The sequence below is a fragment of the Amblyraja radiata genome, chromosome 1 (assembly GCF_010909765.2).
Source record: "Amblyraja radiata isolate CabotCenter1 chromosome 1, sAmbRad1.1.pri, whole genome shotgun sequence".
In the NCBI taxonomy this organism is placed as follows: domain Eukaryota; kingdom Metazoa; phylum Chordata; class Chondrichthyes; order Rajiformes; family Rajidae; genus Amblyraja; species Amblyraja radiata.
In genome coordinates this window covers 16,290,478-16,317,968 of record NC_045956.1, presented here as the reverse complement: position 1 = coordinate 16,317,968, position 27,491 = coordinate 16,290,478, and the positions used below count along the sequence as shown (strand labels likewise).

Sequence of the window (27,491 nt, the reverse complement as noted above, 5' to 3'; positions counted from 1 at the left end):
GAGAACATTACTGATCATTGCACTGTACGGGTGTCAGAGATTATGGGGAGAAGGCAGGAGAATGGGGTTAGGAGGGAGAGATAGATCAGCCATGATTGAATGATGGAGTACATTTGAAGGGCCAAATGGCCGAATTCTGCTCCTATCTCCTGACCTTATGATCTTATGACCAACATGGCCTTTCACAATCTTACAACTTTGACTCCAACAACCAAATAATAAAGATTGTTGAGAAAACATGTCAACCTGTTAAGTTTGGATATTCTCTGAGATTTGTCTCCGGTGAATATTTGCTACATAACGTCGTGCAAAGTGTAATCTTAACCAACTGGTCCAACATAGACCCAATCCTTGTGCACACAGGGGTTAAGCCAAACTAAGTCACTATTCCAAAATTCCTCTTCATTATCCTCTCTGTGATGTTGCATCTTATCGTCAGCAAGCTCTCCTCTAGAGTGGAGCTAGTAAGAAACTGTTGAGCTTTTAATTCACCTTCACTCCACAGCGGATCTTGGTGATCTCCATCGCTGAGCTACAGTATTAGTGCAGGAACAGTGATTGCTCCATGGTCAAGTTCCAAGTCATTGCTGTGTTGGAAGGAACTCTGGATGCTGGTTTCCACCGAAGATAGACACAAAATGCTGGAGTAACTCAGCGGGTCAGGCAGAGAAGGACCAGATGACGTTTTGGGTTGAAACCCTTCTTCAGACTGGCCATTGCTGATTTGTTTATTGAAGCAGGTCAGCGAGTGGGCTTTAATATAAAAATCCATTATGCAGATCATCTGCTAGCCTAACCCTCTCTCCCAAACCTGCACTTTCACTGCCCTCCCTCCCTGTATAAAGGAGCATTATAGACCCTGGAAAATGTGGATCGGTTTCAATACACACGTGCAGCAGATATCTATGTCAAAATTAACTTACCATCTTGTTTACCAACGTAACATTTGGGCATTTTAAGAAAGTAATTATAAAATTCAAGACCTTAAGGAATACCAAGTTGTGTGAACAAGCATCTTCTTGCATTCTTTGGAAGCACGGACAATGTACATTAGGCACGCCAATATATTGAAGGCATACTATCAATCCAGTGGAAGGATATGTGAACTATTTTCAGTGATTCTCCCAGTACAATCCCCGTGCACCAGGATCCTAATTACAAGCAGCCTGTTCCAAATATGTGGATCATAACATACCTGCATCTTTCACCTGCAACGGGATCTAAGGCCCCTGTCCCACTTAGGAAACCTGAACGGAAACCTCTGGTGACCTTGCGCCCCACCCAAGGTTTCCATGAGTAGCCAGAGGTTTTGGTCACTCGCCTGGACAGCCTCGACCGAAGCGTGAGCTGCATCTACTGACCAAAGATCTTATAGGATCTTTGCTACCGAACACACACACACACACACACACACACACACATCGCGAAGGTGGGGGCCATGGAAAGCGGAGGAGCGCTGTCTGCTCGATGAAGAGGAAGGTAAACGACTGCCACAGAGTACGATAAGTCCTTTAGAGAGTGCGGGAGGGAGGGAGAGAAGGGGAAAGAAGGGGAGAGAGAAGAGGGGAGAAGGGAGAGAAGGGGAGAGAGAAGGGGAGAGAAGGGGGGAGAAGGGTGGGGGGGGAGAAGGAGTGGAGACAGTGTTAAGAAGTTTAATAAAGTTAGCGGGCATTTTACCTTCCAGCGGATCTTCTAGGTCCTGAAAACTAAAGATCCTACAGGACCTTTGCTGAAAACTCCAATGAGCCAATCAAAATGGCTGGTCAGCGAATGAGATGACCTTCGACTGCCTGTAAGTAAATAGCGACCCCACTCCACCGGCTTCGACCAAACGGCAACCTATTTTTAGTCGAGGCCGGCTTTGAATTTGTTGAAATAATCGCAGGAACATAGAAGAAGCCTCGACTACGCGGAAACCACTTTCAACCATTAGGGAGAGTGACCAAAACCTCCGGGAACCTCACGGAAACCTTGGGTGGGGCGCAAGGTTTCCGTTCAGGTTTCCTAAGTGGGACAGGGGCTTTACTCCATCAGAGCAAGACTTCCCGGAGGACTGAGAAAATCCTTCACAAAACATTCTTGAAAAACAAAATGGGGTCATATAGCTAGGAAACAAGTCTTCAGGCCCACCAAGTCTACATCGGTGATCAAGTGTCCATTAACATTAACCCGACATTAACCCCATCTTTTTCTAAATTTATTCCCATCAATTCCCCACAACTCAGATTCTACAACTCAGCTACATATTAAGGGCAATTCAATGCAGTCAATTAACCTACCAACCTGCGTGTCTTTGGGATGTGGGAAAAAACTAGCGGAAAGCTCTGCTGTCACAGGGGGAAGGTGCAAACACCACCGAGACAGCACTAGGAGGTCAGCACTGAACCTATATTGCTGAATTTATAGTTATGAAGTCATACAGTGCGGAAACAGAGCTTTTGGCCCAACTTGCCCATGCTGACCAACATGCCCCAAATACACTAGTCCCTTCTGCCTATGTTTAATCCATATCCTTCTGTCATTTTATCAGGATGCATCACTGCTTGCTTTGGGAGCAGCTCTATCAAAGACCCCAAAATGTGTAGTGAATTGTGGACGCAGCCCAGTCTATCACACAAACCAACCTCCCTTCCATTGACTCCATTTATACCTCACGCTGCCTCAGCAAGGCCAGCAACATAATCAAGGACGAGTCACACCCTGATCACTCCCTTTTCTCCCCTCTCCCTTCGGGCAAAAACTATAGAAGTGTGAAAACGCACATCTCCAGATTCAGGGACAGTTTCTTCACAGTTGTTATCTGGCAACTGAACCATCCTACCACAACTAGAGAGCAGTCCTGAAATACTATCTACCTCTTTGGTGACCCTTGGACTACCTTAGATCGGACTTTACTGGCTTTTTAAACATCATAATAGTACCTGCCTCAACTACCTCCTCTGGCAGTTCTTTCCATACACATACCACCCTTTGTTTAAAAAAGTTACTTCTCAAGTTCCTATTACATCTCCCCCCCTCCCCCCCCCCTTCCTCACTTTAAGCCCATGTCCTCTGGTTCGGGACTAGTGAGGCAGCAGCACTGTTAGTTGTGCCACTGTGCTTCCCAGTATCCACACCAATGGGAAGGAACCCCTGTCCCACAACTGTATCTGGGCAGGCACAAAGCACCTTGCGTTTACAATAGAAGCATGGAGTGGCCCTGTGTAAATCGTGGAACCACCTGCCACATTGAGTTCCACCAGCCCCACCTGTCACAGGGTCTACAATCCCCCACATGACGACGCTGTCATTTCATGAATCTACAAAACTGAAGTGGAAGCAAGGCATCCTAGTCACCAAGGGACTGTTTAAGCAAATGAACACTGACAAATTCATTTCACTTGCACTTTATGTAGGTATGTTGCAAAACGTACCTGAAGCGTCGCTGAAAATCTGTCCCAGCCCGTGTGCGCGATTTTGGCGCCGTTTAGAGGGGGGCGGGTTTAATACGCGATTTTCCCTAGGCTGTTCAAATCGAGGTTTTTCAGCCTAGTTAATTATTAACGAAAAATCGCTGGAAGATTCCCTCGCTTGAGCTATTATTAGTTTTAAGGGCTTTATTAAATTGTTATAGTAGGTTAAAAACCCCCGACAGCCGGCAACGGCCGGATCTCATACAGGGGACAACAGAAGGTAGGCTGTTTATTTTTACGTTAAAAAGGGCTTCTTAAGATCCCTTTATACAAAGTTTAATGTTGCGAGTAGCTAATTTTGGGCCCATTATATCCCGCAGTATTTTTCTGGGCATTTGAGGGCACAAATCTACCGCAATGTGAACGTTCTAAACCAGCGCGTTCACAGGATCCCACTAGAAAGCTGATTTAAATGGACTTTAATTTACAGCAATTAAACACTAAATTACTTCCATTTGGCCTATAAATTAATGTAAATGAGATTTAAAAATCATGTTTTACTGTGAATTATTTGTGAATATTATTTGGACACTTAGGCTATTTAAAAATGTTAATAATTTATTAAGAAATGGATAGATGTTTAGATCTAGTAATTGAAGTTTGAAATTAGCTACAATTGGGTAACTAACTAATTATATGCTTTAATTTCAGGTCATCCAAGTAAGATTATTTTATATTTGTTTCAGAATGCTTCAATCTATGATAACTGAAAATTTCATTCAGTTCTCTTAATTTTTAAGAAAGTTATGGGCTTTTGACTGTCCACGATCACAGCTTTTTTGTTATGTCCATAGAAAATCAATAGGGAACAAGATGCTAATTTCCGAGTATGAAAATGGCCATAACTTTTTAAATACTTGAGATATGAAAGTGAATTAGGTGTCAAATTAAACTTATTTTTATGCTTTATCTGATGGGATAAATTGCAGACTTGATTTTTAAAATCTCAAAATGTGACGAATAAAACCATATTGTATTGTATTGTATTGTATTGTATTGTATTGTATTGTATTGTATTGTATTGGGATGCATTACTAACCAAGATTTGCATCAATAGTTTGCATCAATAGTTTCCCCAGCAGGTAGTGGAGCAGTATGTTGCAGCAGAGATCTTTCTGAGTTAATATCACCCATAGCCTCTTGGGTTAAAGAGTGAAAGAAACGGTATCAAACAGATTATTTGCTAGCTATGTGGGTGTATGTGAGAGAGTGTGGGGAGGTAGAGAGAGCGGGAGAGGTGGGGTGGGGGGGAGGAGGGAGAGAGAAAGAGAAATTGGATTGCAATACTGTACTTGTATTCTTGATTCCAGGTGCCAAAGCACACAGTGAAGAAGGAGCACTGGGAACTCCAGGAGAAATGTGTTGAAAAGTTTTGAGAAAAAGGGAAGGAACTCAGCAGGGAGTGTTACTGATACCTCCCTGAATAAATAAGATTCTGATTTCCAATTATACATTGCTAGACTAAGATACGGGAGTTCTCAGTTAGTACTGACAAGTGCCTTGGCTACACTTCTTACAGAAAACTTAAAAGCATCGTTGAATATTAAGATGGCGCAGCGGTAGAGTTGCTGCCTCACAGCGGCAAAAACCCGGGTTTGTTCCCTACTACGGGTGATGTCTGTACAGAGTGTGTATGTTCGCCCCGTAACATGGGTGGGTTTTCTCTGGGAACTCCAGTTTCCTCCCACACTAATCGGCTTGGTAACATTTTCATTTGTTCCCGGTGGGTGTAGAATAGTGTTATTCTGCGGGGATCGCTGTTCGGCACGGATTCGGTGGGCCAAAGGACCTGTTTCCACACTGTTAGTTCACTGTTAGTGCTCTAAACTAAACTAAATTAACAAAGGGGTGATGGAATAGAGAAATAGCTTATTCAATTTGTTCCACTGTCTGCACCATCTTTCAGAGCCAGTTTTCACCATCGAGTCCTGGGGCACCTAAACAGGCACTTCAGCTCAACTCGACCAAGATGACCCATCTAAGCTAGACCCATTTGCCCGCTTTTGGCCCATATCGCTCTAACCTTTCCTATCCATGTACCTGACCAATTGACTTTTAAATGCTGCAATAGTACCTGCCTCACCTACCTTCTCTGACAGCTTGCTCCATATACCCAACGCCCATCTTCATATATTTCTGAACCCGTCACCCTTTGCTGAACAATGAGCCTTTTAATCAATGTCACCTCTTCCTGCACAACTACTAAAATATGATTGAAGCTGAAAACCCGCAGCAATCACAGGCATGACTGAAAGGTTCTTGCCTTATCTACAAGAAATATTGATGCTTTAGATGATGATCTTCATCAGGATGCATATACAAGCCAGTGAGCAGCATTTCTGATGAAGAGTCGCAACTGAGACTTGTTGCTACTTCCAACAAAGGCTATCAGGCCTACAACGCGATTCCAGCATTTTCTTCCAGTATTTTCTGCACTGGGTGGCATCTTATTCCAGAAGCTTATTATTGCGAATAAATCATTCAACATGGTAAATTAGTCTGTAGTTTGGAACCAAGCCTTCTATAATGGTCTGTCTATTTTTGCATTAGATATTTCTTCATATCTGATGCTAATACTTTCATTTATTTATGTTAAAACTTCATTCATATCCTCTGCACATCATTTTTTTTACAGGGGTAGATTAGTTATGGGTTAAATTGCACAATTGGACAAGGCTCTTCCTGTCACAGCTCTGTTTATTTTTTTCTCATTCGCACTCCTAACCAACATAAAAATTGTAAGAATAGGAGGAGTAGGCCATTTGGTCCCTCTTCCTCTGGGGACGTTTATGTTAAATCCTATCGTGTATTGTGTTCTTTTTATTTGTATGGCTGTATGGTAACTCAAATCTCACTGTACCAATTGGTGCATGTGGACAATAAATGTAAATTGAACTCTTCCTTGCTCTGCCATTCAGCAAAATCGTGGCTGATGATGACACCATGTTTTAAAACTTTCTAATCTTGCCTTTGGCCCGCAGTTCAATATCAATGGTGAATATTCACTACTGTACACACAGCAACTGAAAGTAACACAAAACATATTGATCTGATCATCATGCCACGAGAAGAGAGATACATTGAGAAGCTAGTATTTCAACCTGATGAAGTCCATATAAAGTTAGTGCTGAGAACATTTTCATTCAACTCAGTATATGTCTGAACATGGGCCACTGTCTCAATTGACCATTTGAGAATGCACAGTGGGAAAGAAATTGAGAAATCTCAGCAGTAGAAGCATCACATTGATGGCATGGTGGCACAGCTGGTAGAGGTGCTCCCTTGCAAGTCTAGGGACCCAGGTTCAACCCTGACCCAGAGTGCCGTCTGTGTGGAGATTGCACATTCTTCCTGTGACTGCGTGGATAAGTTCCCAATTAAACACTAACAATATCTTGGCCTGGAGTTTGCAAGGAATTGTTGCAACATTCTCCTTGTAAGTGCTCGGAAAATCCGTGTTTAGTTCAGAGATACTGCGTGGAAACAAGCCCTTCTGCCCACCAAGTCCACACTGACCAGTTATCACCCATACACAATGGGGTCAAGGAAAGAGCGTTCACGTCGTGGCCCTGTTTTCACCAATCTTTCCACCGCCACGCTCAAGAAGCACAAGAAGTGCAAGACAGACACCATTGTATGCTGATGCCAAGAAGTGTGTCAGCTCTGGCTGAACAACTTCTAATCTTGTGTGTGGACTCGATAAGTAGAAGGCCCATACACAATTTCTATCTTACATATTAGGTCCAAATTACGGAAGCCAATTAACCTACTAACCCACATGTCTTTGGAGGAAACCAGAGCACCTGGAGAAAACCCAAGCGATCACAGGGAGGATGTACAGGCAGCACCCGTAGTCAGGATCGAACATGGGTCGCTGGCACCATGAGGCAGCAACTCTACCGCTGTGCCCATGGTTTCAAGACATCCACATGAGTCTTGAACTTCCTGACTGCATTGTGCTGAGGATTCCACGAATGCAAGTCAAAATCAGGAAATATAATGTTAAATTGTGGAGATTTACACTGGGGAATTTGCCCACACAACCTATGCCAGATTGAATTTGGCATGGGATTTTTCCATTGATCCATTGCAGGTGACTGAGGCAAGTAATAGCATTATTTTATTATTTCCTTTAATGGTTCATGTTAATTTGAATAGTTTTAATTTTCTTAATTTTTTTAAAAATTCAATGTTTCCATTTTTTGTTCCATTATTCTTTTCTTTTGAAAAGTTTGACAAGTTCTGAATGCCAGAAACATCAAGTATTTAGATAGCCTTATCTGCCGACTAAGCCAGAGCATCTGATCTAGCTGACAGGAGTTTGTCAGAGTAACATGATGGGAAGCCCAGATACCTAATGTGCTTTCAGCACTGAGAATAGAGCTTTATTACAGTGGTGCCGAATGGGAGATCTGCCTGCACAAGGCAAGCAAAGATCTCCGCTATAAGATCTTTGAAGGCAAGTGCTGACCGTGGTGGGTGTGGGTAGCTTTTTACTAAATGCAAAATCTAGTCGATTGTACAAAGGAGTTTCCTCTCACCCATCCTGTCTTCCTTATCAATAGTACAAAGTTCGAATCACCCTCTTAAAAGCAAAGAACATCCCTACCTTTGATATGTTACTTGATCGACTTGTTGAACGTCGTGGTGACTTGTCATTCTGCAAAATGAACAAAAATATATTGCATTATTCCTAACATTCACTGATAGGGTAAACGTAGGATGATCCCAGGGATAGGCTGTATGAACCAGTATGAAGGGTCTCGACCCGAAACATCACCCATTCCTTTTCTCCAGAGATGATGCCTGACTGGTGCCTGGTGTCTATCTTTGGTTTAAACCAACATCTGCAGTTCCTTTCTAAACATAGGTTGACTGGATAGCACGCGACAAAAAAGATTTTCACTGTACCTTGGTACATGCGACAATAATAAACTAAACTAAGCCAAAACTAAGTGGATTTCAAATGTTCACAGAAAATCTAGGGTAGATAATGTTCTCCTCACTCATCCTGAACAGTTAACACTTTGTGATGACTTTATGCTTCCCAATTGTGGATCATCTCACCTGAAGAACCAGCCTCTCAACATCTATCCTGTACATCCCTCACTGACTCTTATACATTTCAATTAGATTGTTCATGCAGCATCTGGATATGGGGTTGCTTTCCCCTCTGGTCATATCCACGAAAAGACGGCAGATGGCTCTCAGAAAATGAACTTAAGTGCCTCTGTGTCTTAAACTGAAAGGGAAGAAACATAGTACATATCTTTATTTTGAATAAAGTTCTGATAGCTTGATACATTTCAAAAGAAAGCCATCCTGGCTAAACCAATGTTCCTCTGTCATGCACAGCCCTCCCATAATTTAACATATAAGCCCAAATATGTTGATGGTATTCCTGCCCTATACCTTAACAAGCCTGGAAATTGTCCATGAAAGGAATTCATGCCATAAACCTTGAAACAAACGTATCAGCGGTCTTCATATGCATCATTAGACAATAGATAAATAAACATAAAACCACAATTTCAACTTTTCACCAGACTATGGATTTATTTCTTAATGTGCTCATAATGTGGATGAACACAAGAAGAGTAAGCATACTTATCTTAGTTGCAACTTTTCATTTATGATAATCCCTAATTTCTGATCTTGAAACCAATTCACTGTCCTTATCATACTTTTGTCACGAGAATCTTCATTATGGCATTAACTGTTGAAATGTAACTCAGTTACAGTTTAAAAAAAAATTGAAGAGCATTAAATTAAGATTCCTTTTTCGTGATGCATTCATAATTCCCAAATGTTTTAGCACATTAGTTATACGTAAACTCCAGGCCAAGATACTTAGCAATTTATGCATTTGTCAGTGCACACCAGAAGATTCCTCAAATCCCAGTCCTCCAAAGATATTAATCTTACTCTCAGGTTTGCCTGAAATCCACTTCAATCACAGAGGTTTGTTAATCATTTTGCAATCCTCAGAATCCCTTCTGGAGCAACAAATTTATAAATTAGAATACAAAGTGCTGGAGCAACTCAACAGTTTCGGCAGCATCTCTAGAGGACGTTGAGAGCCTTCTTCAGACTCTGAAGGAGAAGGTTCATGTGTCCGGAGAAGGGTCCAGAACGAAACATCACACATCTCCGTCCTTTAGAGATGCTGCTTGATTCCTTTAAGTTACTCCAACACTTTGTGTTCTATGCAAGATTCCAGCAACTGCAATTCCTTGTGTCCACAAATGTATCAATATGCTTCCCTTTGAAAGATTTTCAAAAACACATAGTACTGGAGTAACTCGGCAGGACAGGCAGCATCTCTGGAGAACATGGACAGGTGCCATTCCAGATGGGGGCCATCTTTGAAAGGTTTGTTGCCAGAGACCACGTATTTGGTTTATGTCAAGAGTATGTAAAGGTTTTGTATCAGAGAACATAGACTGTACAGCACAGGAATGGGCCCTTCAGCCCACAACGTTGGTGCTGAACATGATGCTTAGCTGAACTGATCTCATCTGCCAGCATATGATCCATATTCCTCTATTCCATAAACTTCCATATGCCTATCTAAAAGCCTATCTCTGTATCGTATCTGCCTCCACCACTACCCCTGGCAATGTGTACTAGGCCCCCACCACACTCTGTGTAAAAGGCTTGCCTTGCACATCTCAATTTACATTTACCCTCTCACCTATAGTTATGTTCTCTCGTGTTGGACATTTCAACCCTGGGAAAAAGCTTCTGACTGTTTCCCCTTTTTATGCTTCTCATAATTTTAAGTACTTCGATAAAATCATTCCCTTAACTTCCGATGCTCCAGAGAAAAAAGTATCCAAGTCTATCCACCTCTCCCTTTAGCTGAAACCTTCTAATCCAGACAGCGTTCTGGTAAACCTCCTCTGCACCTTGTCCAAAGCCTCCACGTGGCTCATGGAGTAGACTCGATGGGCCGAATGACATACTGCTGCTTCTATGACTGATGACGTTATGGAAATATTTCCTGTAATGAGGCATAGAATACTCCAAACTGCAAAGAATACTTCAAATGTGGCCTAATCAAAATCCTACAAAAGCTGCATCATGAGTTCCTAACTAGTATTCAGTGCCCCTAGCAATGAAGGCAAGCATACCATATGCCTTCTTTCCCACCCTGTCTACTTGTGATGGCACTTTCAGTGAGCTATGAACTTGGATGCCAAGATCCCTCTGCACATCAATGCTGTTAAGGGTCTTGCCATTAACTGTATAATCGCTCCTTACATCCAACCTTCCAAAGTGCAACACCTCACACTTGGTCGGGTTAAGCTCCATCTGCCATTTCTCCTCCTATTTCTGCAGCTGAACTATCTCCTGCTGCATCTTTTGACAGCATTCCTCACAGTCTGCAACTCCCCGAACATTGTTGTCATCAGCAAATTTACTCATCAACACATTAACATTGATGTCTAGGTCATTTCTATATATCACAAACAGCAGAGGTCCATCCCAGCATTTTCCCCTACAGAACTCCATTGGTCACAGACCTCCAGCCACAATATCTACCTTCTACCACAACCCTGTCTCTTCTATGAATAAGCTAGTTCTAAAAAACGTATGCCCGAGTCATTGTGAATCCCATACTAGATCAGCATACCATGAGGGACCTTATTAAAAGCCTTACCAAAATCCACATATACAACATCCACTGTCCTACCTTCATCCATCTCCTTCGTTACCTCCTCAAAAAACTAAATCAAGTGGGAGAGACACTTGACCTGCCACGTACAAAGCCGTGTTAGCTATCCCTAATTAGTCCATTCTCTTCCAAATGGGAGCAAATCCTATCTCAAATATTTCTCTCCAATAGTTTCCTTACCACTGACGAGAAGTTCACTGGCCTATAGTTCCCTGGATTCTCTCTATTTCCTTTCTTAAACAAAGGAACAACCTTGGCCACCCTCCAATCCTTCGGGACCTCGTCTGAGGCTAAAGAAGAAACACAGATCCTCGTCAAGGTCCCTGCAATCTCCTCTCCTGCCTCCCTCAATAATCAGGGGTAGATCCCATCAAGCCCAGGGACTAATCCGCCTGAATGTTCCTCAAGTGCCTTAACATCAATTCCTCCTCGATGTATTTGTATTTTCCACACCAGGCACGTGCCGTGAGTAATTACTCAGGGTAGGCACTGGGAAGTCAGTCGATATTTAAAAATTGGAAAAAAACGCGCATGCGCCGATCGGTCCCGCAGACAGTCAGTCGACTTTGACCATTTTTTAAAACCACGCATGCACAGATTGATCTCCTCTCCTGTGGGCATGCACAGCACCTTACGCACAGTCCACGGAGCAAAGGAAGGATTTGAGCTGCCCGTTGTAAGTGAAGGCTTGAAGCAGCGTCCACGGCACGTGAGTTGAACATAGTTACGCATTTTACAACGCGTACAACGGATGAAAGGCACGTGAGGATAATGCCTATCTAAGATCGATTATTAAAATAATAACCATTTAATAATAAATACTGAATTTAGTAAATGGATTGGAAATCTTTACTATTTATATATATATATATATATATATTATAATATTTTTATTAGAAGCATATACATATCATAACCAAAACACAATTTGTTTATCAATTACATATTGTAAACAGCTGGGGTCCCCGTTTATCAATTACATATTAACACAGCTTCTATTTGTTAATTTTTTTTAATAGATCTTTTGAAAGATAGAGCTATAGAAAGAAGGGAGGGAAAAAGAGAAGAGAAAATAAAATAAATTACCAATAAGACAATTTTGGAGATAGGTGCGTAGATTATAAAGTGTAACTATTCATCCAATCCTGGATTCAAGTTTCAGTCAAGTTTCCGTGCTGGACCAATTTACCCTTTCAGAAAATCAATAAATGGAGACCATATTCTAGCAAATAATTCTGGTTTGGCAATTAAGCCAAGTCTAATTTTTTCCAAGTGTATGGTCTCAGACATCTCCATAACACACATTTTAATTGTGGGGGTATATTTAATCATTACCTTTTTATAATTTAATCAGGGTAGGCACTGCCTTCCTTACCTACCCTGATGGCACGTGCATGCTCCACACTGATCTCGCTGTCCCCTGTCCTCACTGAATGCAGATGTAAAGTCCTTATTTAGTACCGCAACTACATCCTCCGACTCCAAGCATAGACTCCCTCCTTTATCCTTGAGCCGTCCTACCTTCTCCCTGGTCACCCTCTTATTGTTAACATATGTACTGTTTATGCATCCATCCATCCTACACCTCATCAGGGCACAAGAAGAATCCATCCTACACACACTCACTGTAATGTGTTGATCGGCATGGGACTGGGTAAGGACCCTATAGAGGGCACAGGAGCAGCAAGGTGGAAAGGAACATCATACGTATGTTGAGTGGGGCTGAGAGAATCTTGGCACTGCATCTGATAACATCAGAATCCACTGACTTAACTGTACGTTTAGCTGTGCTGTTTCCATAGAGCAATACTGCACGTAAACCATTAACTTTCAGCCCAGCTTGTCCATGTTTACCAGGTTGCCTAAACAATTAGTCCCACTTGCCTGCCTACTTCTCCAAACATTTCCTATCTGTGGGGCTGTTCAACGTCAAAATTAGTTTAGTTTAGTTTAGAGAAGCATCGTGGAACCAGGCCCTTCGGCCCACGGAGTCCATGCCGACCAGCGAACCCTGCACACCAACACTAGGGCCAAGGTACAATTTTACCAAGCCTATTAGCCTACAAACATGTACGTCTTTGGAGTGTGGGAGAAAATGGAGCACCCTGAGAAAACCCACGCAGGTCACAGAGAGAACGTACAAACTCCACACAGACAGCACCTGCAGTCGTTATTGAAACCGGGTCTCTGACGCTGTAAGGCCGCAACTTTACCGCTGTACCGCCTTTGTGTACCCTCCTCTAGCACTTTCACTGGCAGCTCGTTAAATACACCCAGCATCCTCTGTGTGAAAAAGTTACTCCTCAGGTCCCTTCTAAATTTCCCCCCCCCCTCTCACCTGAAAACTAGTTTTAATTTTCATTAACTGCTCCATTAACTGTAAACTTATCATAAACCTTTTTTATGCCCTCTCTAATTTAATGACATCATCTCCTCCTCTTGGGGTAGTCAGATGAAAGATGAATAGTTAATAACTGCAATTTCTCTGCGCCTCAAGCAAATTGTATTCTGAGGAAGAGGGAGTATATTATTGAACTTTCTCCTCACAAGGCTTGCAAGGATAAGCAGAGCAGCTGAAGCAATAAAATAATAATCCCTGGGTTATAGCCTTGCTATTTAAATAATTCATGTGCACTGTTTGCTGAGATGATATAGCCTTCAAATTGTCAAATCCAATCTTATTCTTAGGCATTTTCATTCTTGCTAATCAATCCAGTTAAGGTCTTAACTGATTCAAAATGTTCTGAAGCATGAAGGGAAGCACCCCCCCCCCCCCTCCCCCCCTCCCCTTCTTGGGAGAAAGAATAATGAGCCATCGTGAGGGTTTGACATGTATGAGCAAACAGCGATTCATAACTTGCAGATCATGGTGAGCATGGCAAGAGTGTAAAGAAGGTGGGGAACCATCTTCTCTCCGTAGCAGCCAGCCAGAAGATGGTGTGCATTGGTACAGTCACAGAGTGATACAGCGTGGAAACAGGCCCTTCGGCCCAACTTGCCCACACCGGCCAACAAGTCCCAGCTACACTAGTCCCACATTTTCATCCATGTCCCTCCAAACCTGTACTATCCATGCACCTGTCCAACTGTTTCTTTAACGTTGGGATAGATCCAGCCTCAACTACCTCCTCCGGCAGCTTGTTCCATACACCCCCACCCTTTGTGTGAAAATGTTACCCCCTCAGATTCCTATTAAATCTTTTCCCCTTCACCTTATACCTATGCCCTCTGGTCCTCCATTCACCTACTCTGGGCATCTACCCGACCTATTCCTCTCATGATTTTATACACCTCTATAAGATCATAAAGTAATAGGATTCTGACAGTGCAGGAAGGATCTGACTTGGAGGTCCCTCTCACTGCCAGCCAAGCCAGGTCTAGGTGCTTGTTGGTGAGTTTTGGGCGATGAGGTATTTAGCCAGACTAGCTGGGCAGTCTGCTCTGGGAAACCACGCCACAGGAACCAGTGAGTCCATGTCCTGCAGTGCCTGCAAGATGCTCCATACTGACCACTGCCCGATGGACTTGTGGGCAGAGATGTTTGATCTGGAAGAAACTTTCCATAAAGGACAGATGGCGCGGCAATGTCCAATTGACTGACACATTGCGTGGCACATGCGCCAGGCCCATCCGTTGCAACACCGGGGAGGGCTAGAACCTCAGCAGGTAGTCACACTTAAGGGCCTGTCCCACTTACGTGTCCTTGGCACGCAAATTACGCGACCACGGTGAGGCACACGGGCATCGTATGGCCGCGCGGGGCCGGTCCCACTGAGAAGCGAGGAGGGGTATGTAGTTGTGCGCGACATCGCGTGGGGCTCCGAAATTTTTGTAGCGAATGAAATCTTCACGCGCCAACGGCCTGTCGCGTAAGTGACGGCCAAAGTGGGACAGGCCCAAGACCCTGGCGCGACGCAACGTCTCACCTCCAACAGCAGCAGAAGCAGGCAAACGATTGCCGAACTCGGCCTGGGGCTCACGGCCGTTGGGGTCCGGATCCGCCCCCACTTCTACTCCTAGAACGGGGCCAAGAAAATTGAAGATGGACACAAAATGCAGGAGTAACTCAGCGGGACTGGCAGCATCTCTGGAGAGAAGGAATGGGTGATGTTTCAGGTCAAGACCATTCTTTTCAGACTGAAGAAGAATCTCGACACGAAACATCACCCATTGCTTCTCTCCAGAAATGCTGCCGGTCCCGCTGAGTTACTCCAGCTTTGTGTCCATCTTCAAATGACGTCACGCGCTCCAGGCGGCTGTGCGGGCACATGAAATCGCACGCGACCTTCACGGGACCGTCGAGGTCGCGTAATTTGCGTGCCAAGGACACGTAAGTGGGACAGGCCCTTTAGTGCTCATGTGCTTTTGCTCTATGCACAGACTGATGCAGTCACAAATGAAGGTGGTCTTCAGGATGCTTTTGCCTTCGTTGTCCATGGACTTGTACATCGTAACCGATCGGACTCACTCCATCTTGGAACTCCAGGTGAACTGAAAGACAGCCTAGGTGATCACAAAGGCAGAGGAGTAGGGGATGGACCATACCTGCGGCAAGTACAGAAGCCCCTAGAGCATCTCGCATCTGATGACCGCATTTTCCTGGTTATCGAGAGGGAACGCAACTGCCACAAAACCCATTTTTGCTTGATGTTGGCTATTCACTTCAGCCAAGTTCAGTCTCGGCCACAAATCTTTTTTGTTTAGTTTAAAGATACAGTGTGGAAACAGGCCCTTCGGCCCACCAGATCTGTGCCGAATAGCGACCACAATATCCTCCACACTAGGAACACTTGCACATCGGGACGACAGATGGCACAATGGGCTAAGTGTTCGGCTGGCAACCGGAAGGTAGCGGTTTGACTCCCGCTTGGAGTGCATACTGTCGTTGTGTCCTTGGGCAAGACACTTCACCCACCTTTGCCTGTGTGTGAATGTGTGTGAATGTGTGTGAGTGATTGGTGGTGGTCGGAGGGGCCGTAGGCGCAGATTGGCAGCCACGCTTCCGTCAGTCTGCCCCAGGGCAGCTGTGGCTACAGAAGTAGCTTACCACCACCGAGTGTGACTGAGGAGTGAATTAATAATGCGATGTAAAGCGCCTTGAGTATTAGATAGGCACTATATAAATCCCATCCATTATTATTATTATTATCCTCCACACTTGGGACAATTTACAATTTTACCAAGCCAATTAACACCCAGAGAAAACCCATGCAGGTCAAGGGGAGAAAATACAAACTCCGTACAGACAGCACCCGTGGTCAGGATCAAACCCGGGTCTCTGTCGCTGTGAGGCAGCAACTCTATCACTGAGCCATCATTTTGCCCAATCAAATATTTTCTCTGGTGTTTATTAAAATTCCATCATTTTGGCAAAAGTGCAGGGCAACTTCCCACTGCAAGCCTCTTCTCATAGATAACATAATGAAATCCGTGGGCTGACCAAACAAGCGATTCATTGTTTCCCTTAATATTTCCTGGCCTGAAGCTTGTGAGCTATGGCAAATATCTCAAACCCTTGTATGGGGAATGAAGTAATATTACTGTGTTGGAACTGACAAGCATTTCATGAATAGCATTTCCGAACCATGCCTTACACCCGCTAAAAGAGAAAACAATGCAACATTATAGAGCTATATTGCACAGGAACTGGCCCTTTGGCCCACTCTGACAATGCTGATCATCAAATGCCCATCTTCACTCATACCATTCATCAGCACTTGCTCTGTAGCTTTCTATGCCTTAGTGATTCAAGATGCTTCTCAAATATTGTGAGTACTTGTCTCTAAATCCCTCTCATCTAAGTGCATTCCAAACCCCTACCACCCTCGGGGTGCAAACAATTCTTCCTTACATCCCCCCTAAATCTCTTACTCCTTACACCTAATCTCTAGTCTGGTTATAGTCATTTCTGCCACAGGAGTGATTTTACTGTTGTCTGCTCGTGGTTTTGTCAGGTTCCTGCCTCAAACATCTCCACTCCAAGGGAAATGAATCCTGCCTATTCAATCTCTCCTCGTACCGAGACACTGGTGAATCCTTTCTATGCCATCTGCAGACCAATCTCATCCTTTCTACAGTCCAGATGTGGACTATTTTATATTTTAAAGACATACCACAACTTTCCTGCATTCATATTCCATGCCTGATAAATGAAGGCTTCTGTCTTATACGACTCATTTCCCACCCTATCAACCTGTGCTGCCACCTTTATGAATCTTTACACTTTTACACCAAAGTCCCTGTGTTCCTCAATACCCGTTAAGGTCCTACCATTCAATATGTATGGCGTCCCATTATCTGATCCCACAAAATGCATTATTTAATACTTTTGAAGATTTAATTCTACCTGCCATTGCTTTTCTCTGGTGTTTATTAAAGAGCTTATGAGCTGATCAATCTTTCGCTAGCTTGTTACTATCCTTCTCATTATTCACAAACCCAACAAATGTTATGTAATCTGCAAGATTACTAATCATAGCTTCTCCATTAACATCTAAGTCACTAATTTATAACAAACAGAAACGGCCCCAGCACCAATACCTGTGCTACACAATTCTCACATGTTTATGCAATCTCTTTTACATCCCTTTGTAAATAGGAAATGTGGATGGACCAGTTTCCTCTCAAGGCCAGTTAAAGATTATCATTACACAATATTTACTTGGGTATCGCCAGTAATGTCCACATCTCATGAATGATTAGATTAATAAAGAGGTAATCACTGATTAACCTACCTAAGATACAGCTGCACCCAAAGCACATCATCTTGATGAACAACATATTTTTGTTGCAATTAAACAAAGGGATGTTTTTTTTTAAATTAGCAGAAGACATAGTTTCTTGCTCCACTACGTTTCGCAACCGATTCAAGGGAGTCAAGATTCAAGTGTGTATAATTGTGACATGAACCAGCAACAAAACACTGACATTCTTACTTGCTGCAGCTTAACGGGCCATTAAATGCAATAACACATAGGTAAATACGTGATGATATAATAAATTAGTAACCACAATATGAGATAACCGTAATAGAGCAAAACTGAAATCCACAGTGTACCAAAGACACAGTCGATAGAAGATTTTACTTCGGAGTCACGTGAGTGATTCCGTGAAGAACCCGCTCAGCACGCATGCGCGGCATTACGTTCAGCAGAGCAACAGCGGCACAGCGGGAGTCAGGCGCTCCCGCTACGGAGGTGAAAGAACGGACTGTCAGGTAAGCTGAGTTCGGGTTTTTCTTTCACAGGGAGCCTTCTGCTTTCCGGCAGAGAAGAAAGGCTCTAGAACAAACCTGTCCCCCGCTCGACTCCACGGAGGAGCGTTCCATCTGGGGGGGGGGGGGGGGGCAGCAACAGAACAGACCTGTCCCCCGCTCTACTCCACGGAGGAGCGTTCCATCTGGGGGGGGGGGGGCAGCAACAAGGCGGTAGGACCGCTTACCCGGCGCTCTGCTATCCCGACACCGTGCCGAGTCCAGCCCCGCTAGCGCCTGAGCAGCGGGCTGGAAGTACCGCCATGGAAGAGGCATCCGGCCGGTGGCTCCGACTTGTCGGACGGGGACGTCTCTCCACTCAGGCGGGGGAGAGACAGCCGCCTGAGTCGCATGGAGCGGCTCTTGGAGCAGGAGCTCCAGCGAGGTGTACCTCAGGAGGGGCGCTCTCGCAGAGGGAGGTCAGGCACTCCCTGCACAGTGCCTTGTGCACTGTCCATTGCTTCCTCCTTTCCAGAGGATAGCTTTGGTGACCAGGACTGGGCTGGTCAAGAACGGGCAATGGCTGAAGATCTCGGGAGTATGCAAGGGGTGCAGGAACAGGAAGAGCTGCTAGGTGTGGTGGACAGCTACGTGGCAACCCCACGTGCAGGAGGCCGTTAAAAGCCTGACGTCAGCCATCACATCGTTTTCCTCATTCCGTGGACAAATACGGAGATGACCACAACCTTCATAAACAAGTCATAAGACCTGCCATAAAAATCCTACATTGCGGGGTTGTGCATACCCCAGCCACTGAGCCAGACCCACTGCTCTTTGGCAAAAACCTCACAAAGCATATGAAGGACATGAAAGAGGTTTTATAAAACTTTCGGCTCATGAGGGCAGGCCCGGGACGAGCAAACCAAAAACAGTAATTCCTACGCAGCAGCACCCCATCGCGTCCATCAGTCAATGTCTACCATATGGGACTGATGAAAGCTCGGGGTCCGCATTCTATCACCGAAAGTCTTCTTTAGACCAGGGCCCAGAGTGGACCCCATGGAAAATGTGCCACCCCCCAACGTCACCGCCACGTCAGACGACCTGCAAGACTCGTTGGACCGGCAGGAAACAGAAGAATACCCATAACCATGGAGGTAGGTGGGTCCGGTTCCTACCAGTATATAGAGTAATACTAACACATGGGAGTCTATCACGAGTGATCAGTATATACTCAATGGCATTAGTGAATACAAATACATTCATACTAGAAAAATTGCCACCAGGTCAACATTCACCCCAGAGGGTATTTTTCCCCTCGCCGTTAAAGAAACGAGAGGGACAAGCTGAACTGGTGAAACTAATTACAAAGGGTATCATGGGAAAACCTGAACCCTTGCAATTCGTATCAAATATATTCACTAAACCCAAAAAAGATGGTGGATGTCGCATCATCATTGACTTAACTTCACTAAATATGTTTGTAAGTACATACATTTCAAAATGGAACCGGTTGTTACTGCGTAGGCAAAAACAAACAGATGCCAGTGCTCAAGGCTGGGGAGCAACTAACTCTATATCCAGCACAAGTAGTAGATGGACTAACCCAGAGTCATCGTTACCACTTACACTGGGCATTAATTATCCAGAGATGTTGGGTGACTTTTATGGTTTAAAAGCATATACATAAATATGCATCACTTGCATGTACGGTTACAAATAGATAATACTACGGTGGTGGCCTACATTAACCATATGGGCGGCATAAAATCGGTATCACGCGACAAGTTGGTCAACACAATTTGGCAATGGTGTGTCCAAAGACATATTTGGCTATCAGCAACTTACCTGCCAGGTAAGCTAAATACAGAGGCAGACACCAGGCCACGTAAATTTAATGACAACATCGAATGGATGTTAAAACCCCCAAAAAAAACAAAAAAAAAAACAAAAATTCGCAAAAGCTATCAAGCAATATGGCGCGCCAGATATCGATTTATTTGCATCAAGGCTAAATCACCAGGTACCTATGTATGTCGCTTGGGAACCAGACCCTGAGGCAGCAGCGGTGGATGCGTTTGCGCTGGATTGGGGAAATTCTTCTTCTATGCATTTCCTCCCTTCTGCCTCATCAGTCGGGGACTACGCACAATACAAATGGACTCTGCTTCAGGTATTTTAATAGTACCCGACTGGCCTACACAGCCATGGTTCCCAATACTCCATGACATGGTTGTTGAAGCTCCGATGGTATTCCCCAGTGACCCAGAGTTATTAACACGCAGTGTCGGGTGCAAGCCACCCGTGCCATGAAAAAATCAAACTCCTGGGTTGCAGATTCTGCACAAACCACTTCTGGGACTGGGATCATCATAACAAACCGTCGACACCATGTCAGCATCCCTCCGAACATCCACTAAAAAACAGCACTTGTCCAGCATAAAAAAATGGGAGAAGTACTGCTTGGATACAGGGACCACCTACTCAACCGCTAGTTACCAACGTACTGGAATTCCTGGCGAACCTTCACCACGATGAAGGACGCAGCTACAGAGCCATCAACACAGCTAGAAGTGCCCTGCCTGTCTGTTTAAAACCAGCTCCAGGACAACAGGCTATGGGGTCGCAACCGCTGGTGGTCAAACTAATGAAGGGTATTTACAACTCTAACCCCTAGACCAAGGTACACCCATACATGGGATGTCGGTGTGGTCCTGACATACCTCAGGGGATGGCCACCAGCCAGATCCCTCAACCTGGAACAATCTATGCTCAAAAACACTCATGTTGATGGCACTTGTATCTGCACAGAGGGTCCAGTCACTACACCTATTGCGACTGGACACCATGCTCACAGCTCCAGACCCACCTATTGCGACTGGACACCATGCTCACAGCTCCAGACCAGATCTCTGACGTTATCCAGAGACTGATCAAACAGAGCAGACCAGGAACACCTAATCCAGTCGTGGAATTCCGGGCTTACCCGCCAGAACCACGGTTATGTGCCATGACCCACCTACTATCCTACATAGACACAACCAAAATATTCGAGGGAGATGAAAAGCCTTGTGGGTCAGTCATAAAAAACCTTATGGTCGGGTGACGAGCCAAACCATTTCGAGATGGCTCAAGCAGGTGCTAAAAACTGCTGGGATAAACACTAACATGTACAAATTTTATTCCACCAGGGCAGCATCCACGTCGACGGCTAAAAGAATGGACGTGCTTATAGACCACATCCTGGCTATAGCAGGATGGTGGGGGGAAAGACTGTTCAGAAATTCTATAATAAGCCGTTGGCAAAACCTGTTTTATTTGCAGAAAAGATTTTACAGACTGCAAATATTTAATTTAAGCCCAGGGGAGCAATTTAATTTCTTTATTGTTATTGTTAAAAAATACCATTGTGTTTTTCCACAAACGGATTCATTGGTTGATTACGATAACACACTTCCTCCCTCAAGGACTTCGGCAGTGCGTGAAATAATACCTGTTACACGGTTTGAAATCACAGAGCTTTGAAGTCTTCACGGAATCATTCACGTGACTCCGAGGTAAAATAGTAAGATTAAACGAGAACTTACCAGTTTGAAGTTTGATCTGTATTCTATGAGGAGTTACGATGAGGGATTACGTGCCCTCCGCTCCCACCCTCAATAATATGGGTCAAACTGATAAACTGATGTCTCCTTGTCTTTACTATGTTTACTTCAACAACTATGTCTATCAGTGATTCCACACCGCTGCTTTGAAGTATGCCGCGCATGCGTGCTGAGCGGGTTCTTCACATAATCTCTCATCGTAACTCCTCATAAAATACAGATCAAACTTCAAACTGGTAAGTTCTCGTTTAATCTTACTATTATAGTTGCTGAGGTTAGTGTTGTGTAGTGTTCAAGAGCCTGATGCTTCTACAGGTACAGGTGCACAACCTTTTATCCGAAAGCCTTGGGACCAGACACTTCTCGGATTTCGGAATTTTCCCGATTTCGGAATGGAAGATTGTTAGCGTAGATTAGGTAGGTAGCGCGGGCGGCTTGAAAAGTCTGGAGCGGCTGCCTCCACACCGGAGACCGGGGAATCATTGTAAATCATTGCTTAAATTATAGTCAGTTAGTTTGGAGGGATTTTATGTGGTGGGGGGGTGAAGGGGGAAACTTTAATTCTTAATCCCCTACCTGGTCGGAGAGGCGGGGAACGGGCAATGCCTTACCGGGTCGCCATGCAGTAAGCTCCGGAGCGCTGTGGCCGCCGACTCCCAACATCGTGGAGCTGGGGCTGCGGGCGTCCGGCCGCGTGCGGCGCCGGTTGGAGCTCCAACCCCGGCGAACTCTACCCCTGGCTGCGCGGCGCTCTAAATCCAGCGCCGCCCGCGGCCGGACGCCCGCAGCCCCAGCTCCGCGATGTTGGGAGTCGGCGGCCACAGCGCTGGGATACCAGCGGGGAGCGGGCAATGCCTTACCGGGTCGCCGTGCGGTAAGCTCTGGAGCGCTGTGGCCGCCGACTCCCAACATCGCGGAGCTGGGGCTGCGGGCGTCCGGTCGCGGGCGGCGCTGGATTTGGAGCGCCGCGCAGCCAGGGGTAGAGTTGCCGGGGTCGGAGCTACAACCGGCGCCGCCCACGGCCGGACGCCCGCAGCCCCAGCTCCGCGATGTTGGGAGTCGGCGGCCACAGCACTCCGGAGCTTACTGCATGGCGACCCGGCAAGGCATTGCCCGCTCCCCGCCTCTCCGACCAGGTAGGGGACTAAGAAATAAAGTTTCCCCCTTAACCCCCCCCCCCCTTCACATAAAAGCCCTCCAAACTAACTGACTAACATTTAAGCAATGATTTACAGATGTTTAAGTGTCTCCCCGGTCTCCGGGGAGGATGCAGCCGCTACAGTAGTACAGACCTGGGTTGACCGTGGGTCGTTTCGGGTCAAGTTTGGCGCCAAACGCGAGCTTTGGTGTGCAGACGACATCCTGGAAAAAATGTCCGGTTTTCGGAGCTTTTCGGTTTCGGGAACTCCGGATAAAAGGTTGTGCACCTGTAGTTTGACTTGGACAGAAACATCTGATTAGGGAATTCAGTATCGCTTCTAATTACAAAAGGATGTTCAATGATATTTCTTGTTAAGATTAATTTAATCAGGACATATTTGTCTGAAATATACATATTTATCTGAACTCAGGAGGGAAATATTTTTTAAACAATTTGCTCTTCCCTTTGCTTGATCATTGTTTGCTCATTCTAAATATTTGTTGTCACTTGCGATTGGCAATTTTTAACGTAATGCAACACAGCTCAAAAAACCCAATGATGTAATGAGATCAGGTTATATTGTATTGTTCTTCACTGGCATTGACATTGCCTTGAGACTTTTTGTTTTATCTCACATTAATTCCAGAGTGCATATAATACCCAGATTAGAATGAGTGAGGTAGATCTTGACTTGGGAATATGGTAAATTATTCTTGGTTGGTACGGGTGCAGGGGGTTGAGAAGGGAAGATTAAATCAGCCATGATTGAATGTCAGAGTAGACTTGATGGTCAGAATGGCCTAATTCTGCTCTTATCACTTATGAACTTATGAAATGTTGTTTTCGCATCTGCCTCAACTACCTTTTCTGGGAGCATGTTCCCGATACCCACCACCCTTTTTCGGAAAAAGTAGCCTCTTGGGTTCTGATTAAATAATGCCCTACTCACATTAAACCTACACCCTCTGGTTCTTGTTTCCCCACACTCTGGGTGAAAGACTATACATTCACACTATCGATTTTCTCTCATGATTTTATACATTTCTATAAGATCACCCTTTAGCCTCTTACGCTCCAAGGAATAAAGTGCTAGCCTGCCCATCCTCTCCTTACAGCTCAGGTAATCGTGTCCTGGCAACATCCATGTAAAGCTTCTCTGCACCCTTTCCAGCTTAATGACTTGTTGACATTAACACATGATCTACCGTGTTAAAACCATGCTGACTATCCCTAATCAGCCGGTCTATATGAATGCATCTATCTGTTATCCCACAGAATCCACTCCAGTAATTTGACTACCACAGATGTTAGGCTCAGTTCCCAGGATTCTCTTTGCAGCCCTTTCTCCAGTCTTCTGGCGCCTCACCAGTGTGTAATAATAATTCATATATCTCTGCATGGGCACCTGCAATTTCTTCTCTAGCTTCCCACAGTGTCCTCGGATATATCTGATCAGGTCCGGGAGCATTGATACCATACATTACGATAGAACTTCATTTATTCCAGGAGGGAAATTGATCTGCCAACTTCCATAACATCCCAAAGTACATGAAACATGAATTAAAGTGGCGAGTGGAAAAGATTGTGGATGTGCAAAGATTGGGGAGGGGAGGGAGTCAGTCTCAGTCTACACCACGACAGAAGGGGGAGGAGTTGTACAGTTTGACAGCCGCAGGGAAGAAGGATCTCCTGTGGCGTTCTGTCCTGCATCTTGGTGGAACCAGTCTGTTGCTGAAAGTACTTTTCAGGTTGACCAGTGTGTCGTGGAGGGGGGTGAGCTGTATTGACAAGGATGCTCTACAGTTTGAGGAGCATCCTCCCCTCCAAGACTACCTACTATGAATCCAACTCCCCTTCATGATGGGACCAGCCTTCCTGATGAGTTTGTTAATCGCTAGTTTGTCAACCGCGCCCATACTCGTTGAGGATCTTGTACATCCCCTGCAGCTCCATACAAAGATAACCACTATGGTTTCTGAGGGGCCCTCTTTTCACCCTAGTTACCTTTCCCTTAATACACCTATGCAATCTGGTTAGATTCTCCTCAATATTAAACTGCCAGAGCTATTTCATGCCCCCTTTTTAACGGACTTTGTCCCCTCCCAAAATATCGCTCATCCACACATCCAACCGCGCCCATACTTTGACAGTTAGGCACCTGCCAAAGTGAAGCCACTGTCGATCAGAATGACTGTTTTTATTATATTGTTAATTTTTAGGCCTACTTTCTTTTTAAAAATGGTAATTTTAATTTGTTTTTAAATCTCTATGTATTATCCTTTTTGTTTTTATTTTTACACTGAATGGAAACCGATTGAGCAACGTTTTTTTGTTTCCTCTGTGTATGCGAGTACTCAGTGAAATGATATTAAAGAAATACTGAATACTGAATAATCCTATTGGCGTCCGCAGTCTTCACCCTGCTGCCCCAGCACACGGCAGCGAAGAAGATGGCACTGGCTACCACTGATTGGTAGAACACCTGCAGCATCTCACTGCAGATGTTACAGGACCGGAGCCTTTACAAAATGTACAGCCGGCTCTGTCCCTTCTTGTACAAGGCCTCAGCATTCTTGGACCAGCCCAGTTTATTGTCAAGGTGCACTCCAAGGTATTTGCACTCTCTGGTAAATTGTACATCCACACCATTGGTGGAGACAGGGGACAGGGGTGTTCCTTTCCTCCTAAAGTCCACCAGCAACTCTTTAGTCTTGTCGGTGTTGAGCTGCAGGTGATTCAGCCCACACCACTCAACAAAGTCATTGACTGCACCTCTGTATTCTGGTTCCCTCCCCTCAACTACCTTTATATGCCTTAGGACCTTCAGCCATCTCCTCGACCATAATACAGACTGTTCTCAAGAGATCTTTATTAACTGTCCCAAGTTCCCCAGTTTTAATGTATTTTTCCATGGTACAACAGAGGAGAAATACTCGTTGAGGATCTTGTACATTCCCTGCAGCTCCATGCAAAGATGGTTTCTGAGGGGCCCTCTTTTCTCCATAGTTACCTTTCCCTTAATATACCTATGCAATCTGGTTAGATTCTCCTCAATATTAAACTGCCAGAGCTATTTCATGCCCCCTTTTCCCCCACCTGATTTATTTTCTAATTATCTCCTCAGTTCCTGAGACTCCTCCAGGGATACCATTGGTCCCAGCTGCCTTTACCAGTCCCCTGCCTCCTTTTTCCTGGCCAGATCCTCAATATATATCGCCCTCCCAAGTTTCCTTACTCCCACCTGCCTTGCCCTTCTGACAGGAACATGCTTGCACTGAATTCTCAAATTCACTCTTTTAAAAGCAACCCACTTTCTTGGCCTTTCCCCAATTCAGAATTTTAACTCAAGTTCTATTTTCGTAACTTTATCAGCTTTAAAATGCGGTTTTCCCATTGAAAATGAGTGACTTGGCTCATTAACCGATCTATATTTATTAACACTCACCAGCCAACAGCCCTAGTAGAAACAACGACTTGGCTATCTGTACAACTAAATATTTACTTATCTGTGACGAATGGAAAAAAAAAATCCTTTATTTAAAGTTTGTTTTTTTTTGGTCTCAAAGTCCGCAAGCACCAAAAGATAGCATATCGTTTGAAAACAACAGTGGAAAATAAAGATGAGTTGCAGGTTGAACAGCTCTCCAGCAGCTGATCAAACCACTGGTTTCTGGCCTTCACATTTTATGGATGATGATTTGGTTGGGAAAGATTCAGAGTTTTTCTACCATTCCTGCTTTGGCTCTTTGAGCACCCTCATGAAAATCCCACAGTCTACGTGAGGATAGCCTAGGTATAAGACCCCTGCCAGCTATAAGGCGTACTGAAGCAATTGGTCAAAATAAAGCTGGGAAGCTATCAATTACCTCAGTGACGTTGGTTTAACTCATTTTGGGGACTGCCTTTCGGTAGAGCTCCTCACAATAGAACAGTAGCTGCAAAATGCCCCCATTTTCATGCTTGCAATCAGCGTGAAAAACTAGTTTAAATAGATTTTCCAGCACAGTTCTATTCCTACGCAGGTGTTCACATCATTCAACAGCATACAACCGTGCTAAGAAAGCACTAACAATGTGTAATTGAGCGTGTCTCTACATTCAGAGGATTATAATGTTGCATTATGTATCAACTGCAAATAACTAGTAGTGTGGGAAGGAACTGCAGATGCTGGTTTAAATCAAAGATAGACACAAAGTGCTGGAGTAACTCAGAGGGACAGGCAGCATCTCTGGAGAGAAGGAATGCATGACGTTTCGGGTCAAGACCCGTCTTCAGACTGATCTATCTTGAAAATAACTAGTAGTCTTGATTAGTGCAGGTGTCCGGGGTTATGGGGAGAGGCAGGAAAATGAGGTTAGGAGGGAGAAAAAGATCAGCCCTGATTGAATGGCAGAGTAGACTTAATGGGGTGGTCTAATGCTGC

The 27,491-nt window shown here is 44.6% G+C and overlaps 1 protein-coding gene across 3 annotated transcripts in view; it reads right to left on the bottom strand.

Moving 5' to 3' along the window:
- Nucleotides 1-27,491, bottom strand: part of marchf1 (membrane associated ring-CH-type finger 1) — a 229,414-nt gene that overhangs the window by 62,441 nt on the left and 139,482 nt on the right. For all 3 annotated transcript variants that reach the window (XM_033018210.1, XM_033018217.1, XM_033018202.1), the window contains one exon: nucleotides 8,062-8,112. In XM_033018210.1, coding sequence (XP_032874101.1) covers nucleotides 8,062-8,112 — 51 coding nt within the window. The remainder of the gene's footprint in view (nucleotides 1-8,061; nucleotides 8,113-27,491) is intronic.